Source organism: Argiope bruennichi, chromosome 6, assembly GCF_947563725.1.
Source record: "Argiope bruennichi chromosome 6, qqArgBrue1.1, whole genome shotgun sequence".
NCBI classification, from domain to species: domain Eukaryota; kingdom Metazoa; phylum Arthropoda; class Arachnida; order Araneae; family Araneidae; genus Argiope; species Argiope bruennichi.
Window position 1 is genome coordinate 78,928,919 of NC_079156.1, and position 15,829 is coordinate 78,944,747.

The 15,829-nt window shown below is 29.1% G+C and overlaps 1 protein-coding gene across 1 annotated transcript in view; it reads left to right on the forward strand.

Moving 5' to 3' along the window:
- Window positions 1-15,829, forward strand: part of LOC129971792 (probable chitinase 10) — a 143,865-nt gene that overhangs the window by 126,010 nt on the left and 2,026 nt on the right. Inside the window, exons 26-32 of the mRNA XM_056085769.1 lie at window positions 3,761-3,831; window positions 5,313-5,510; window positions 7,220-7,476; window positions 8,478-8,581; window positions 12,683-12,806; window positions 13,522-13,707; window positions 15,160-15,273. Of these exons, the coding sequence (XP_055941744.1) occupies window positions 3,761-3,831; window positions 5,313-5,510; window positions 7,220-7,476; window positions 8,478-8,581; window positions 12,683-12,806; window positions 13,522-13,707; window positions 15,160-15,273 (1,054 nt within the window). The remainder of the gene's footprint in view (window positions 1-3,760; window positions 3,832-5,312; window positions 5,511-7,219; window positions 7,477-8,477; window positions 8,582-12,682; window positions 12,807-13,521; window positions 13,708-15,159; window positions 15,274-15,829) is intronic.

Here is a 15,829-nt window from a genome sequence, read left to right on the forward strand (position 1 = left end):
TGAACTACACATAATCTTCCGAGACAATGTAATCTCACTTTCTGATTTTTTACATAAATTGAGCAGATAATAAGCAGGATATTTTCTTGTTTACCTTCCAGTAATGAAGGAAAATCATCGCTTAAATATTACACGAACAACAAAAGTAATTTGAATTTCAAAGTATGCAAAAAAAAATATTTGTAAAACTATTGCCAAAATTCAGTGGGATGATAATTAGTGATAATTAAATCCATAACATTAAAAAAATTCCTTTTAATTTCAAAGTGTTGTAAAAATCAGTTTTGTAAACTTGTGCTTTCGGAAATTACTGGGAAAATTACTCTAAATTCTCATTTAATTTTCTTATTAATTAAACTTCTAAAGAATCGCTCGGAGTTGTATACATATTTTAGAAGCAATATTTTGCAGCCCTAGGTAGTTATGAAACTCCTCTCATTATGAAACATTTCTTTTAATAATATTTTCATATTTCAATACATTTTTAAGCAGCTAATGATCTATTTTAAGTTAATATTTTTTATCTTATTAACTTTGTAAATGTGCATTTGTATATTATTAACTTTGTAAATAATATTTGTGTATTTTTATTTTTCTGTTATAACTCCTGATTGCCAGGCATCCGCAATTTTTGCACATAATATAAGTTAAGCATGCATTCAATTTTATAAATATCCTAATAATTAAGAGATCGTGACGTAACACATGAGAAGCTGATCAATTATGCTATATAAAAATGTTAATGTTATCCTAATAGTTTATCGTCCATAGAATTTATATTTTTTAATAAATTTTCTTACTTACTAACTAGAAAAATACGATTTTGAATTGACTTGATTGAAGCGCTTCTCAGCCAAGCGCCCTAGACATATATATATATATATATATATATATATATAATTTAGTTGAGAATTCGTCACTGCATATTCCTACTTACCAAAGTATATTTTTTGCCAAAATTGGTGCTCTAGTTCAAAACATTACATTCTCCTTTATTATTAGTAAAGAGAGAGAGAGAGAGAATTTTTACATCATTTTAAGAAATTTTTTAATCGGATTTAATGTTCACTGTACATGTTTCACTGTAAGTTTCTTTCTTTGAAAATATCGAAACAATCAGTTACGTAAACTTCCGAAAGTTTTGACAACAATATGTCAACGTTCTATTACGATAATCACAAAAGCAAAGTCTTTCAAAGTCTCACTTTTATCGTAAAAAGTCTGATGACTAATAAAGGATACTGAGGTACAAAAATGACTTTTTTTTTCTTATTTTCAAATTTATATGCATTACCAGAATCATCTCATGATTCAGAATTGCCAGGTCAGACTCTAACTTCATTCAACTTAAAAAAAAGATTTTCATCTAAATAAACTATACTAAACCTAAATCTCATCACTTAGCGAAATTCTTAACATAAAGCGTATGATAGTCAACGATACGCAAAACCTGTTATTATTATCTTTAAAAAAAACTGTAAACAAATTCAAAGAAAGCAATATTTATTCGTAGAAAGTTTTGTACATTTTTTCCCACAGGTAAAGAACAAATGATAATAATTTACAAATGCTTATTTCTTTCTATTCATTTTAAGATGTATTTTGTTTCAATTCTAGAAAATCTATTAAAATTTTCACTTCAGCAGTAATCAGACCATCTACATGTGACACAAATTAACTGGGTCGCGAAGAAGAGTTCTTGACATCTCTTTTCCGTTAAAGCAGAAAATCAGAGAAAGCTTTAAAAGCTTTTCCAAAAAAGAACAAATCTAAGGAACCAAAAGTCAAGTTTTCTTTTTGAGCTTTAACGGTCACACCTATTATTTAAATAGTTTAATTATGTAAACTAGGCAGGTGCAGTCTGTCGCTTGCATTTTTTTGCAGGATCACCCATCACAAATGAAACTCGACTACAGCTATTCAGGTTAAATTTCCGTAGGGCGTCAAGAATCGTGCATAATGTGGGCGCTTAGGATGCTTTTGAGAAATGAACTATTTTAGGAGTGTTTTTTAACTTTCCCTTTCACGAAGATTGCACCGAGAAAATATTGCGATTGTCAAAAAATTTCCGTATTCAAATTTCGATGAGGTTTTGTGCTTTAGGCCGTCATTACATGAAGATATATTATCTTTTATAGAAATCTAAAGTTTTTATCCGATCTGGAAGAAATTTGACCCACGAGCTCTTAAGACAAGGTGAAGATTCCTTTCAAATTTTGCAAGTCCATAAAATATTTAAAATATCAGTAAATTAAAAATTAAACAAATTTTTGGTGCCTTACAGTTGTATCCTCTAAAAAAATCTCAATTTTTTTTGCCACTATCTTAAAATTAAAGAAGTCTTTTTGATGATTTCGATTTCATTTAGATGCAATTTCTTTTCTAAATTTAATAATTTTTAAAAATTTAATTTGATTCACAATATGCAAAAGTATGATGAAATTTTAACTAATAACGTTGCTCTATCAAGCCATTCAATGTTAATTTTTTTTTTATAAAACTGTCTTTTATGGACATTAATTCCGAAATAGAACTTTTAATTCCGCTTTCATTTCGTAGTATCTCTACTTTTCAATTCGAATTATGATAGATTGATTTCATTAAATTCATATTTGTAATTCTTATCAAATAATAAGGCGATATAAAATTATTTTATAATCATATGATAAAAAATATGGAAAATATTTTGCTAACAAAAATTATAGCACTAACAAAATTAACTATAAATATAACTGCTAATGATTGCAAGCACTATAAATTATAATTGCCATTGCATTATGGAATTTATCTTTCTTTCGGTTCTTAAAACATTTGGATAAGTTCTGAAGAAACAGAATAAAAACTGTATGAATTGTGAGAAAATAAAACCCGAAAAACCTAAATACATCAGTAACAAATATAATCAAACTGTTGTCATTTAAAAATTGCACTAATCATGAAAATTCCTATAAAAATTTTCTGAATTACAAAATCTATTGTAATTCTGTAAAATACTTACAATAAATGAGAAAATTATATCTTTATTTATAAAATTAAATAAACATATCATCTATATTTAGTGATTGTTTGAATAAAAAAAGAAGGCACAACCGTGATGCGCAAATAATGATGAGCAAATAAATTCAACCGCAGTTTAAAATAAAAACTCTCTGTTGTCGAAACTTTTTCATAATGATGAACGCATTTATTTTCAAAGCACGAACCTTGTGTTATCTTTAGGTTTTACTCCGTTTAAAATCGTAAGCCAACAAGCTGATGGGGATTGTTTATTAACTATATATTTCCTGAAGATAAAACAGTTCGTTGTTTTGTTTCGCATTAAACCGTTTTTGTTTCCACCTATTGGGTGTGCTATTGGCATTCCTCTGTCAGCAGGTTTGTAAGCATAAGATTAGGAAAGAGTTAAAAATTTATAATGATCTAACAAAGTGTTGCATTTTCCTCTGCCTTTTACAAAAGAAATATAAGCAATCCTTTTAATATTTTTATTTGCAGTTTGGCTTACTAGAAGAAAATTATGTGAACAACTTGGTAAATTAGATCTAAAATTTTTTATCATCAATCATTCTAAATATATATACCTGTTATTTGAAAATTATTTTTTTTTATCAATTCTAAAATATACGTTATTTGAGAATCGTTTTTAGATTGTATAAAGATTAAGCTAAGTTAGATTATAATGATATAATTCCATTTACTTTTTCCGATTTTCTTCTAAGTTTCATTCATCCTTTTATTATTATTATTATTATTATTTCAGTAAAATGGGTTTGAGATCAGTGTGCATGTTGTTACTGCTGGTGGCGCTGGCTGCTTCAGCTCCAAGTAGAGGTGAGTCATTCTAAAATAGTTATAAATTTTTTTAAGAAATAATTTAGATGAAAATATATGTATATTACTAAAACATGCTGTTTCAATGAAATAGTAGTTTTTTTAAATATTGATCGGATGTTATTATAGGCGAAAAATTTCTAAACTTCTATTTTTTCTTCTCCTTCTCTCGGTGGTGCTTCTAGTTAAATGTTCATTATTTCTTATCAAACAAAATGCATTTAGGGAATTATGGAATGTTTTCGTTTCCAATTAATTTTGTCTGATAACTTAAAAGATTCTTTTATATGAGTTCCAATGAAAACAGTTAAGCAATTGCTTTATAGCTGCCATTTTACAAATTTTAAATTCATTATTGCAACTTGTAACGAATGAGAAGAATTCGTGTGTGAATATGAAACAACTCCAGTTATAGATTATTTCTAATGTAATCATCAAGTTTAGTTGAAATTAGTATTAACTTTTTTTCTTAATGTTTTATGGAAATCTCAAAGTTTATCCTTTAGAGTTGATTCCTGATTCCATGGTTGTATACAATTGAATCTTAATTACTTTCTTTTTGATTATTATTTGTTTGTTTCAAGCCATGAATTTTTCTGACAGAAGATTATCTAGCAGAAATGACTTTCCAAGTAACTCATTCTAAATTTTTAAAAAATTAAAGCATTTTTTAAAAGGGTAAAAATGACTTAAAGCCTTTTATTAAAAATAGAATTATAGAAAAATAGAATTTAAAATATAAATTTTTAATTATTAATTATGTTAAATTATGTCATTGAAATTATAAATAAATCCATTTTCTGTATCGTTGTTTCCAATGAATATGAAATTTGTAGTTGAATATGAAAGGGCATTTCATGCCAAACAGTCTCTTAGTAAAGTGATGTCATTAATCCTTAAAGGTCTTTAAAGACACTGTGAATGTACTATAAAATTATGCATCTCGATCTACAAATTCACAGATGTTTTTTAATGGAAAATTATAGGAATATAAGAGAAGATTGATATAATCTTGGACTTTTCAAAAAATATTTGGAATTACATAGAGAGTAAATAAGTAGTTATAATTGAGCTTGATTATTTAAATTAAAAAAAGTCCTTTTATTCCTTATTAATATTTTATTTCCACACCCTATCCTTTTATTATTACTTATTATTTATTTTATTTCTTCTCTGTCCTTTTGTTATTACTTTTACTTTTATCGATGGTTTTTTTTCTGCTTAAGATTTTTAATTAAATAAGGATAATTATTTTAAAAGTTTAAATGATTTTTTAAATCAAGGGTTCAAAATTTAAGGATTCCATTTTCAAAATTCTCTTTCTTAATATAAGCAAATACAGAGATAACTATACTTTGGATTAAGACAGTCGTTTAAATTTTTTAATAAATATTTTCTGATTAAGTTAAATGTCACGCTTTAAGTTTTGAGTTTTTTTTAATTGCACTAAAATTTTTTCTATATTCTTTTTTTTCTCTAAGATCGCAACAGCAAAAGATATAAAATTGTGTGCTACTTGGGCAGCTGGGCCAACTACAGGGGAGGAGAAGGGAAGTTTCTCATTGAAAACATCGACCCCAACCTGTGCACCCATCTGATCTACGGCTTCGCTAAACTGGCTGGCAATCAGATCGCTGTCTATGATCCTTACCTTGACTTGAAGGAGAACTGGGGTCTTGGTAAGTGCACTTGGAAACATTAGATATTCATAATAAATGCAAAATTAGACAAGTTATACAATAAATTCGTCGTCGAGGTTCAAATATGGTGGAAGAGTCCAGAAGAGCATATCAGCTCAAATGTCATTCTTGTTGACTGGTTCAAAATTATGATCTTCATAACTTAGATATCGTAATGGTGTATAAACAGGAATTAGAGTTATACTGATGATAATTTATACTTTTAGGCAAAATCTTTTCGAGCCAGTGAATTCGTTTTTATAAATAATTTCTTTCATAAAAAGAGTAATAAGTTTCTGGGTGCAAAATAATAATTATTGTATAAATCAGAAATTGATGCATCCGTTGAAAATAGTTTTATAGAAACATTCATGCATTATTTCATGCTCATTTTTATTATAATTTTTGTGCGTGTTGTTATGTACATATATGTGGTTTATTTGTAAGATATGTCTGTTTTAAAAATAGAAAATATTCTTTATTTTATTAAAATGTTTCAAAATTTGTGCATAATTCATGTCTATGTATAATTTTTAGCTAAACAGAATATTTAATCCTGACAAATTTACATCGAAGTTTATGTAAAATTCGTTCAATTTAGGCAAAATAGCGCACAATTTTAAGAGGTACTAGACATCTATTCGTAAGTGGGGTCCAGTTATTTTCCTGTCATCGTTAATAGTGTCGTTTATCACATTTTATTGTTATGTATATATGATCTAAGTATCAAATCTTCATTTTAAAAATTCACTTTATACCTATATTTAAGGTATTGATTGTTATCTGAGATATATTTCAATATCATTTTATAAGTATAGCAAAGATTTCACTGAACAAATTAACCATTTATGTACGAAAAATTGAAAAGGAGAAATTTATTTTACCAATTATTGAAGTCACCAGGAAAAAAAAATTTCATTCCTTTCTGCGAGAAATTTAAAAAAAATCAACTTTTTTTACAATTTTTAAATTACTTTTTATTTAGGAATCCTATTTACTTTCTAGTGAATTTCATCCAAAGCTAAAACGTGCAGTAAAAGTTTCCTAAATTTCCTTTTATACTTCATAAAAGCAATTAAATGTTAAATGTAATCCTTTCTTTAAACTAAGGCTTTCAGGACTTTATCGGTTCTTTGATCCATGGTCGAAAAAGAGTTTCTTTAAAAATCTCCTGTATAAAATTCCAACAAATATTTTTTCCCCAAAATAGTCATAATTTTTGTATAGTTTAAATAAATAAAACATACTGTAGGTTACATAAAAATTGAATGAACAATTCCAAAACAAAAAATACGATAATCATCAGAATCTATAAATTATTGTATTATTGCTTATTGTATATACATATTTTCTTAAATCATGGAATTAAAATCGGCTCAGCTAATATTCATGATAGCGAATGCTGAAAACTCAGTCTGGCCTAAATAAGAAGTAGTAAAAAGGATAATAATTCGCTGAGTTTCAGTACTCATATGTAAATATCAATCTTTTGCTGAAAACCAAACTCAACGCTTTTATAAAAAAGACGACACTCTCAATTTTCACATTTTGGCAACCTAATGTTTTAAATAATTAAGATAAGAAAATTTCTTTCTTTATGGAATTGAACCCCTAATATAAGATCTTAAATAAGAAATGATTTCTTTTTCGTTTTTTTCATGTTTAAATGATTTGATTTCATGCAATGGTTCTTTCCTTCATTTCTTTAGGTGCCTACCAGAGGTTCAATAACTTGAAGAAGCAGAATCCTAACCTAAGTACTCTAATTGCTATTGGAGGTTGGAATGAAGGATCCACCAAATACTCGCAGATGGCAGCAGATCCAAATGCCAGGGCCACCTTTGTCAAGAGTGCTGTTGATTTCTGTCTGAAGTACGACTTCGATGGTCTGGATATGGATTGGGAATATCCAGCCAATAGAGGAGGAGCAGCAGCTGATAAACAGAACTTTGTCACCCTTCTTAAGGTAGAGATGTCAAATCAATGCAGTTAATTTATGTGATGGCATAACCATATGATAAACGTAGCTGTCTTGTTACGTTTGTCTTTGGATCTAACAGTAACTTTAATCTATCATTTAAAATCTTAGCTTTAGCAGATTTCAGTAACATGTCTTGCATAAAAGGCAGAGATTGCAGTTTTATGTCTACGCTTTAGAGAGTGAAAAATCTTCCATTCTGTCTGCAGTTTTTACAAAAACTTCATCTTTTTTCTGTTGCTTTCATGAATTTTTGCTTTAAATGTAATAAAAGTTTCTTTACATCAGTGTTGTAAAAATGGCTAAAGAAGTGTTTTTTTAATCACAAATGGTATCCATTTCTTGTAAATTAGCATATTAAAATATGGCATGGCTGCAGGATATGAATCGGTGGAAGATGGTTATGATTTCTCTTCTAATTATACTTTTAATTATCATTAATCAAAATTTGATAGAAGACGCGCATTTTGGCAATGAGTTTCTCACTGCTGATATTCTGAATGCCGATAAATTTTTCCAAATGTAACAGCAATATAATCATTTACCTCTTCCACCAAATATTGAAATAAAGGCATCCTTTTAATTCATATGTACTTAGGTGCTTTGAATCGCTTTGACCAATAAAACATGCTCCATTCCTCTCACTTCATTAAGAGTCCTCAATATATTAACCATTAGCTTAGGGTTGATCCATTGAAACTAGTCGTAAAGCTGGATAATAATATCGATCAATTTCAGCTAGATCCAACTCTAGAAGATTAGTATTGGGAAATGGCAAAGTATAAAAGGTATCTGCAGTAATGTTATAAAGAATATGGAAATATCTGGCAGACATAGATATTAATTTTCTGGGATCGAACATGGTGGCGTTGTAGTCTAAACAACGATCAATATGATAATAAAAATTATCATAAAATCTTTCAAATGAAACGAGGTGTAGAATAATATCGATCACTTCCGGTGTAGTTTATTCTCTGTTTTGTTTTCAGGAATTGAAAGAAGCCTTTGCACCTCACGGTCTTATTCTGTCAGCAGCAGTGTCAGCTGGTAAAAATACGATCGATACTGCATATGATATTCCAGGAGTATCCAAGTGAGTTTCTTTCAACATAAACCTATGTTAAAATAAAATAAATTTCATATGAATTTTTTGGTGCATTTCAGACGAAGTCAAGGAACCTGAATTCTTCATTTTCTTAGACATTTCGAGATTTCTTGATCTCTGTATTTTTTTAGAGCTCTTTGTTTTGAGGACTGATTTGAGAAATTTTGTCTCAAATTTTGAAATAAAAAAATAATTGTGAGTAGAAAACAAAAACGGTTATAATAAGTTGCGACAGAAAACAAGATTCCTACTGAAAGAAATAAGCATATTTTTTTCATAAATTTTTTATTATTATTCTTGCGTTTAAACTTATTTATACTTCTTCCTCAAGAAAAAAAATGTATATGTTGGAAGAAATATTTTACTCTTTACTTTTACACTTGAAATTGTATCTGCAGAATAATGGGACATTTTTGCTTTTGCAAAATTATTAAAACCACTTTTTATAGCTGATTCAAGACAATGATAAAAATAAAAATTTTGTAAACATGCATTATTTTTAAACCTGACATAAGAGTTTTTATATGAATATTTAATAATAATTAAAGCTCTTCGTTATTAATATTTCAATTCGATATGATGAAAATTCCGCTCTATCTTGACTGTCTGGTAACTGAATGACAAGGTTTTCTCGATAATAACACTGAAAGTTTAGAAGACAATGAAAAATAATTGGTTAGAAATTGGCCACCACCGTTATTTTTTGAAAACAAATAGGCAAAACATTAAATACAGTATGATACAAAGATATTGATTAGCTTTAAATATCCCGGATTGGCTGAAACAAAGGCAAAGTTTTTTGGTTTTTTTCTTCTGATTCATCGCCATTTCTTTCATCAACAAGTCAATGGCAGATAGTTAACTCTTACAGACATCATTACATAAATTATTAAAATTATACATTTAACTCCCTTGTTCTTAACAATTTTATATGCTTTTATTCAAAAATTTATTTATTTGTATATTAATATATTTATTTGTAAAGATGGAACTTTGTAATTTATTCTTTATTTACTTCTTGATGCTCTGAAATTTTGTATAGTTGCTTGCTCCAACGGCGATTTCATATTTTAACATTTTTAAAGTTAAGTTAGTTAATAAATAATGGATTTTATTGAAATTTTTGTTCCAAATCATTTGCGCCTTTTCTAAGAAAAGTCGAGGAAAGTTGCTTTTAGGATTCAGAAATAATCATAATAATCAGTTATCAAATTTATTAAAGATTAAAAATATGGAAAATAGGAAAAAGTAAAAAATGTTTACAATGCATTTTTATTAATTTTCTAAGCAGTAAAACGTACACTATTGTCAAAAGTATTGAGAGTCTTAGAATTAAGCGTTTTTTCAAAAATAAGCCTCCAAAAAGTAATATTTTTTCATTTAAAGTGATAATTTTTTGTGACTATAAGTTAAATTAGTTTAAAGGAAAGATATAATTAAGTTATTGAACAAAAAAATATTTAATTTAAAAAAGAATAAAATACAAACAAAATGTACAGTTATCAGTATCGGAATCCATTTGGTTCCCCGGAATAAAATAAAGTAAAGATAAAATTTCAAGTTCTTTTAATCAGACAAGATAATAAAAGAGTTCAAGTTAACTAAAAAGCATTTAATATTTGGTTGGGCCGCCTTTGGCTTCGATCACAGCAGCCTCTCAGTTAGGCATGGAATCCACAAGGTTTTGTAACACTTCTAACGGTATTTCATGGTGTCAAATTTTAATTATTGTTTCCTGATGTTTTCGTTTTGTTCGGGGGTGATTCTCAGTTATTTTCTTTCCCATTATACACCAGAGATTCTCAATAGGGTTTAAATCTGTCGAATTTCCTGGCGATAAGAGAACATTATTACCATGATTTGCAAATGCAGCCTTAACCTAAAATAACGGGCTTTTCGATATAGAGGTCAGAACTGAATTGAAATGAAATTTAGAATTAATTGTAAAGTATGGTATTAAGATGCATGGCAGGGTGCTCGATCTTGCTGAAATATATTTTTCTGCCTTGGGAACATGCTATGTGCACTACGAAGCAATTGATCCTTCAGCACACCAACATACTTGTCGCCATTCATGGTTCCCTGTACAAAATGAAGCCGTCCAGTAGACTGATATGACACGCACATCTCCCACCCCATTACGCTTTCTAAATGTTTTGATGTATGAACCAGGCATTCTAGACCCATGCTCTCCTTTGTTTTACGCCAAACGTGGCCAGGTGTGTCAGACATTAAAGTAAAGTGATTTTTGTCGCTGAATAATTAATAATTTGTCATTCCGAAATACTCCACTTTTTGCGCTCCTTTGCCCACTCCAATCGTTTTTTCCGTATTGCTTCCGTCAGTAGTGGTTTTTTCCTAGGTACTTGTGCCTTGTAATCAGCTTCACAGAGCCTCTTGCGAATTATTCTGGGGCTGGCAATGGCAGACGTGGACTCATTCCATTCTCTTGCAAGTGTAGCAGAACTTGCAAATCTATTTTTGAAGCATAATCGTGTCAATATAGCATCAGCACCTTTAGAAGATAACCTCTGACGACCACTTCAATCGACTCACTGCAATCACACCGATGAGAAATCCTAACATTTGAAATGTTTTCTTGATGCATTAAAATAACAGCGTGGCGCTTCTCGTGAGTTAATTCGCACATTTTAAAAAGGAATGAACAGTTTTAACTCAAAAGAAATGCACAGCTGATGTGCAACAAACGAAACGAAATCCTTCGCAGTCTGAGCAATTTTATTATAAACTAACAGCATGACACATTCGTTGCAGACGATTGCTTCACAATAGATAATGCAATAGCTTGAAACTTCTCCACCACATTTATACTAGAAAATATCACTTTTAATGAACTAAATATTACTTTTGGAGGGCTTATTCTTGAAAAAGCGTGAAATTTTTCAAACTTGCAATACTTTTGACCAGTAGTGTATCTTTTTAGAAAAAATAAAGATTTAAAACAAAATCAGAAAACCAAAAAGAAATTAAGCCATAAAAAATTACTCAAAACAATAAAATTCCCAAAATTAAAATATAATTTTGTTTTGATATCTTTATTTTTAATAGAAACATATTTTTTTTTATTTTCATTAGCACATTAATAAAATTATGTTGCGAAGAGATTTCAACTTTCTAATATATAAAGTACATAAAAAAAGTTTAATCATAAAAAAAAATATTTGGACAAATGTCCAATTATTAAATCCCCTCAGTTCGAAAAGTAATTTTTGAAATTATGTTTCTCAATCTGTTAGTAAAATTTAAATTCAACAATGCATTGAGTAAGAGCGATGAAATTTGGTATGTAGACTTAACCCCAAAATATGTAGATTTGAATCACATTTTGAACGAAATCTGTCCAAAGGAATGTTAATATATCTGTCTGTTCGTATCCATATAAACAAGATAACACAAAAATGCAGTAAGAAATTTTTGCCTTTATATTTATTATCTGTATTGAATAAAAATTCAATTTTGGATCAAATATATCGAAAAGGTAATTATTTGTTTGTCTATATATTCGCTTGTATGTGAAAGCGATATTACAAAAATGAACTTAGATAAATACAATTTTGCTTAGTTATTTGGTTAACTTTGATAAACAAAATTTGGTATGCAGTTTTATAGCCAAAATTGTAAATTATTACAAATTTTGGGTCTAATCAGAGGTAATAAATCTTCTAAAATACACATTCTTTACCATATTACCAAGCACAAAACATGTCACTACGCTCAGACTGTTGTGACTTTTGAGCTTTTGCCGCCTCCCTTTTTATTGGCCCTTATATGCCAGAATGAAGAGGATAAAGGAAGTCGAACCGAAAAGGTGCAAGAGCATTTACATCTACTAGAAAGTTGAAGGAAGAGTATTCATCTGGTTTATTTTTATTAATATTACTCCTGACCAATTTCTGAAAAATAATTTTATTGGTTTTTGCGTTACTTCTTGTCCTATTACTATACTCTAACCTCATGAATTCTTCAGTGTTCCATCCCAATAATTATTCCTAAAGATGGGCAGGGAAGTGAATATTTTTCAGGTCGGGTATCGATACTTTTAAGAATAAAATTTCGTGAAACTTTCAGATACTTGGATTTTATCAACGTGATGGCCTACGATCTCCATGGCTCCTGGGAGAAGACAACCGGTCACAACGCTCCCCTTTATGAAAGACCTGGAGAATCAGAAGGAGATAAAATACTTAATGTGGTATGTTTCCATTTCTTGATAATTAACTATCCATGTGTAAATTTCATAGAAGATAAGAAAAATTTGAATTTTCTGAATAATTCCTTTTGGAAATTATTCATTCCGTAATAATCTAAACTCGAACTAAATTCGAAGATTTGCAACTTTCAGCCACATTTTGTGATCAAATTAAAAAAATTACAACGTTATTGATGTTGTATTTTGAAAAGCGAATTGCTAAAATTTACCTGAAAAAAAAAAGGAATTCTCCTCATCATCAACAAAAAGATAATTCTTTAAATTTAAATACAAATTTAAATATTAAGTCTATATTTTATAATAAGTTCAAACCATTTATAATAAATAAACTTTTTATGATGTTCGGAAATCAAATAATTAAATATTAAAAGCAAGAAAATTAATATGAAGACTGAGTTCTACTTCACTGTCTATTGAATGTATATAGTCTTAGAACCATGCTTAGTATCTGTTAAAGCCAGAACAGGTATTGATTTGTACTACAAACGGGTATTCATTTGGTAAGCCAGAACAGGTATTCATTTCTATTACAGGTGCTACAAATGAAGATGAAATGCGTTTTTGTCTAAGTGATAACGAAATTTCATTAATGAAGTAATTCGGTAATCCATAGGCAATCATGTTCATCATATAATCAAATTTTTCTTCAGACTGATTTCTTTTTTAATATGCTGATAGATTTCTTATTCTTTTTCAGAATTATGCTATCAAATATTGGATAGCGAAGGGAGCTCCTAAGAACAAGATCATCCTAGGCATGGGAACTTATGGTAGGTCTTTCACTTTGGCCAACCCATCTGATAATAAATTGGGAGCACCGACCACCGGACCTGGAAGAGCCGGACCTCTGACCAAAGAACCAGGAATGCTTGGATACAATGAAGTAAACACACCGTCTCAGTTTTATTTAAACAAGTGTGTGCGTTATGTGTGAGTGCGCACCTTTGGGTTTTGGACCGATTTTCAAACGCAGACTTAGTGGATTTGTTCTGATCATTTTGATTCTTATGAGGATTTTATACTGTAGTACGATTATCTCGTTTATTATCCAGATGACGCTGCAATCATGAGATAAGGTCTCTAACTTATTGTAATATTTTTCATGAATAGAATTTCTGATGACTCTTCAAGCATAAAAGTTGCACTGTAGCTACAACCGAATATTTTTAGATATGCCAAAATTCACCAATCGCCATCATGTTCACTAGATCTATCATCATTAGAGCTTGTGTGGGACTTGATTGGAAGACATCTTCATTTTCATCCTCATCTTTCAAGGTTTGTTTTTAGTGTTAAAGGAATGCGCTAAAATACCTGTCCGTGGAGTAACATCCAATGTTGATATGATTAAACACTTGCGCGTGTTCGTGTCTTCATACAACAATGAGTGACGATGCGGATTACCGAGAAATAGTTCCATAATTTACATGTCGCTGTTTTATTTTTACGTATGCTCTTGCCACTTTAATCTTTTTTTCAATTCATAGGAATAATTATGGCGTGTTATTTTTCTGTAAATATAACATATTATTACGTTTAGATGCAAATTTTTTCTGGTATCTGGATTTTACTTTCCATTTTTCCAAAGGAGATTAAAACAATCAAGAGAAATAGTTTCATTGGTGTAGGAATTCTGATGATGCAGATAAAATAAAATACCATTTGCCACTTTCCAAGAAAAAGTCACAAAACCATGAATGATTATGGTGTTGCTAGAAAAATAATGGGTCATACTGATTTAGTGGGGAATTCTCGTCTCATGGATCACAGGATCGAATCTCAAATTGATCACATCTGTGTCTAGGTATGCTGCAAGTTATATGTTATTGTAAGATAAACGTGAAGTCTAAAGAGTGAAATGCAAGTTTAAGAGCCGTTCTAGTCATCTGACAAATGGTTTTAAAAAAGAGGAAAAGAAAGAAAAGAAATAAAAACTAGACCAGTTCCAGTGCAACGTTGTACGTTTTCGAAACAGATTGTCAAATTGTTAAATATAATAGAATTCCATTCCAGCTATCAAGTAATCACAGAAAATATTACGTTATCCTTGGTATTACAGAAATATGCCAGATTAACAAAGAGATATTTGCTGTTTTTAAAAATCCCATCTAAAATTAATATTTTTATTTAGTTTCCAATTATGTATATCATTTAATAAAATAATCTTTCGAAGATAATGAAAACTATTTCATTATCCCATAAAATTAAAAATATTAATGTTTTCATGCATTTTATTCTGAAAACTATAGATCTTATCCAGAATTATAAAATTCTTCAAATATTTTTTTTAACTTTTTTTTAATCCTAAATTTTTTATTATTATTTTTTCTTTTAGATTTGCAGAGATAAGGGATTCACAGAAGTATTCGTGGAAAAAGTAGAAGCCCCTTATGCATACAATGGCAACCAGTGGGTTGGATATGACAACGTTAAGAGCATTGGCATCAAGGTATGATTGCAAGTATTTCTTGGAACTTAAAGAGTTACTTGTTATTTGTAAAATCAATGCAATAAAAAATCATATAAAACCCGATATTTAATCCATTTATAAATTCATTTTTTAAGAAATATTTTCTGTCAAGCATAAATACGTCTGGAATTTTGGGTGGTGCCGTATATATTTTAAAGTATTTTTCTCATTTTGGAAACACATAAACTGGTCTCTTGCTTCGAAATGCACAGAAACTATCGCAAGTTATGACAACTCTTATTTTTCTATTTTCCGTTGAATATAGTCTCAGTGGCCCCATTTATTTCACACATAAATAAAATGGATTTTAATGACGCCATTGTAAGAGGTCTTTTCTTCTCTCTATCACACACACACACACACACACACACACACTCATATATATATATATATATATATATATATATATATATATATATATATATATATATATATATATATATAATATAAGAATAAGTTTATTAACCTTGAGTTTGAAGTTTCTACTTCCAACCTCCGGTAGTGATTTCCCCAAAAACTTTCTCTCATTCTTTCT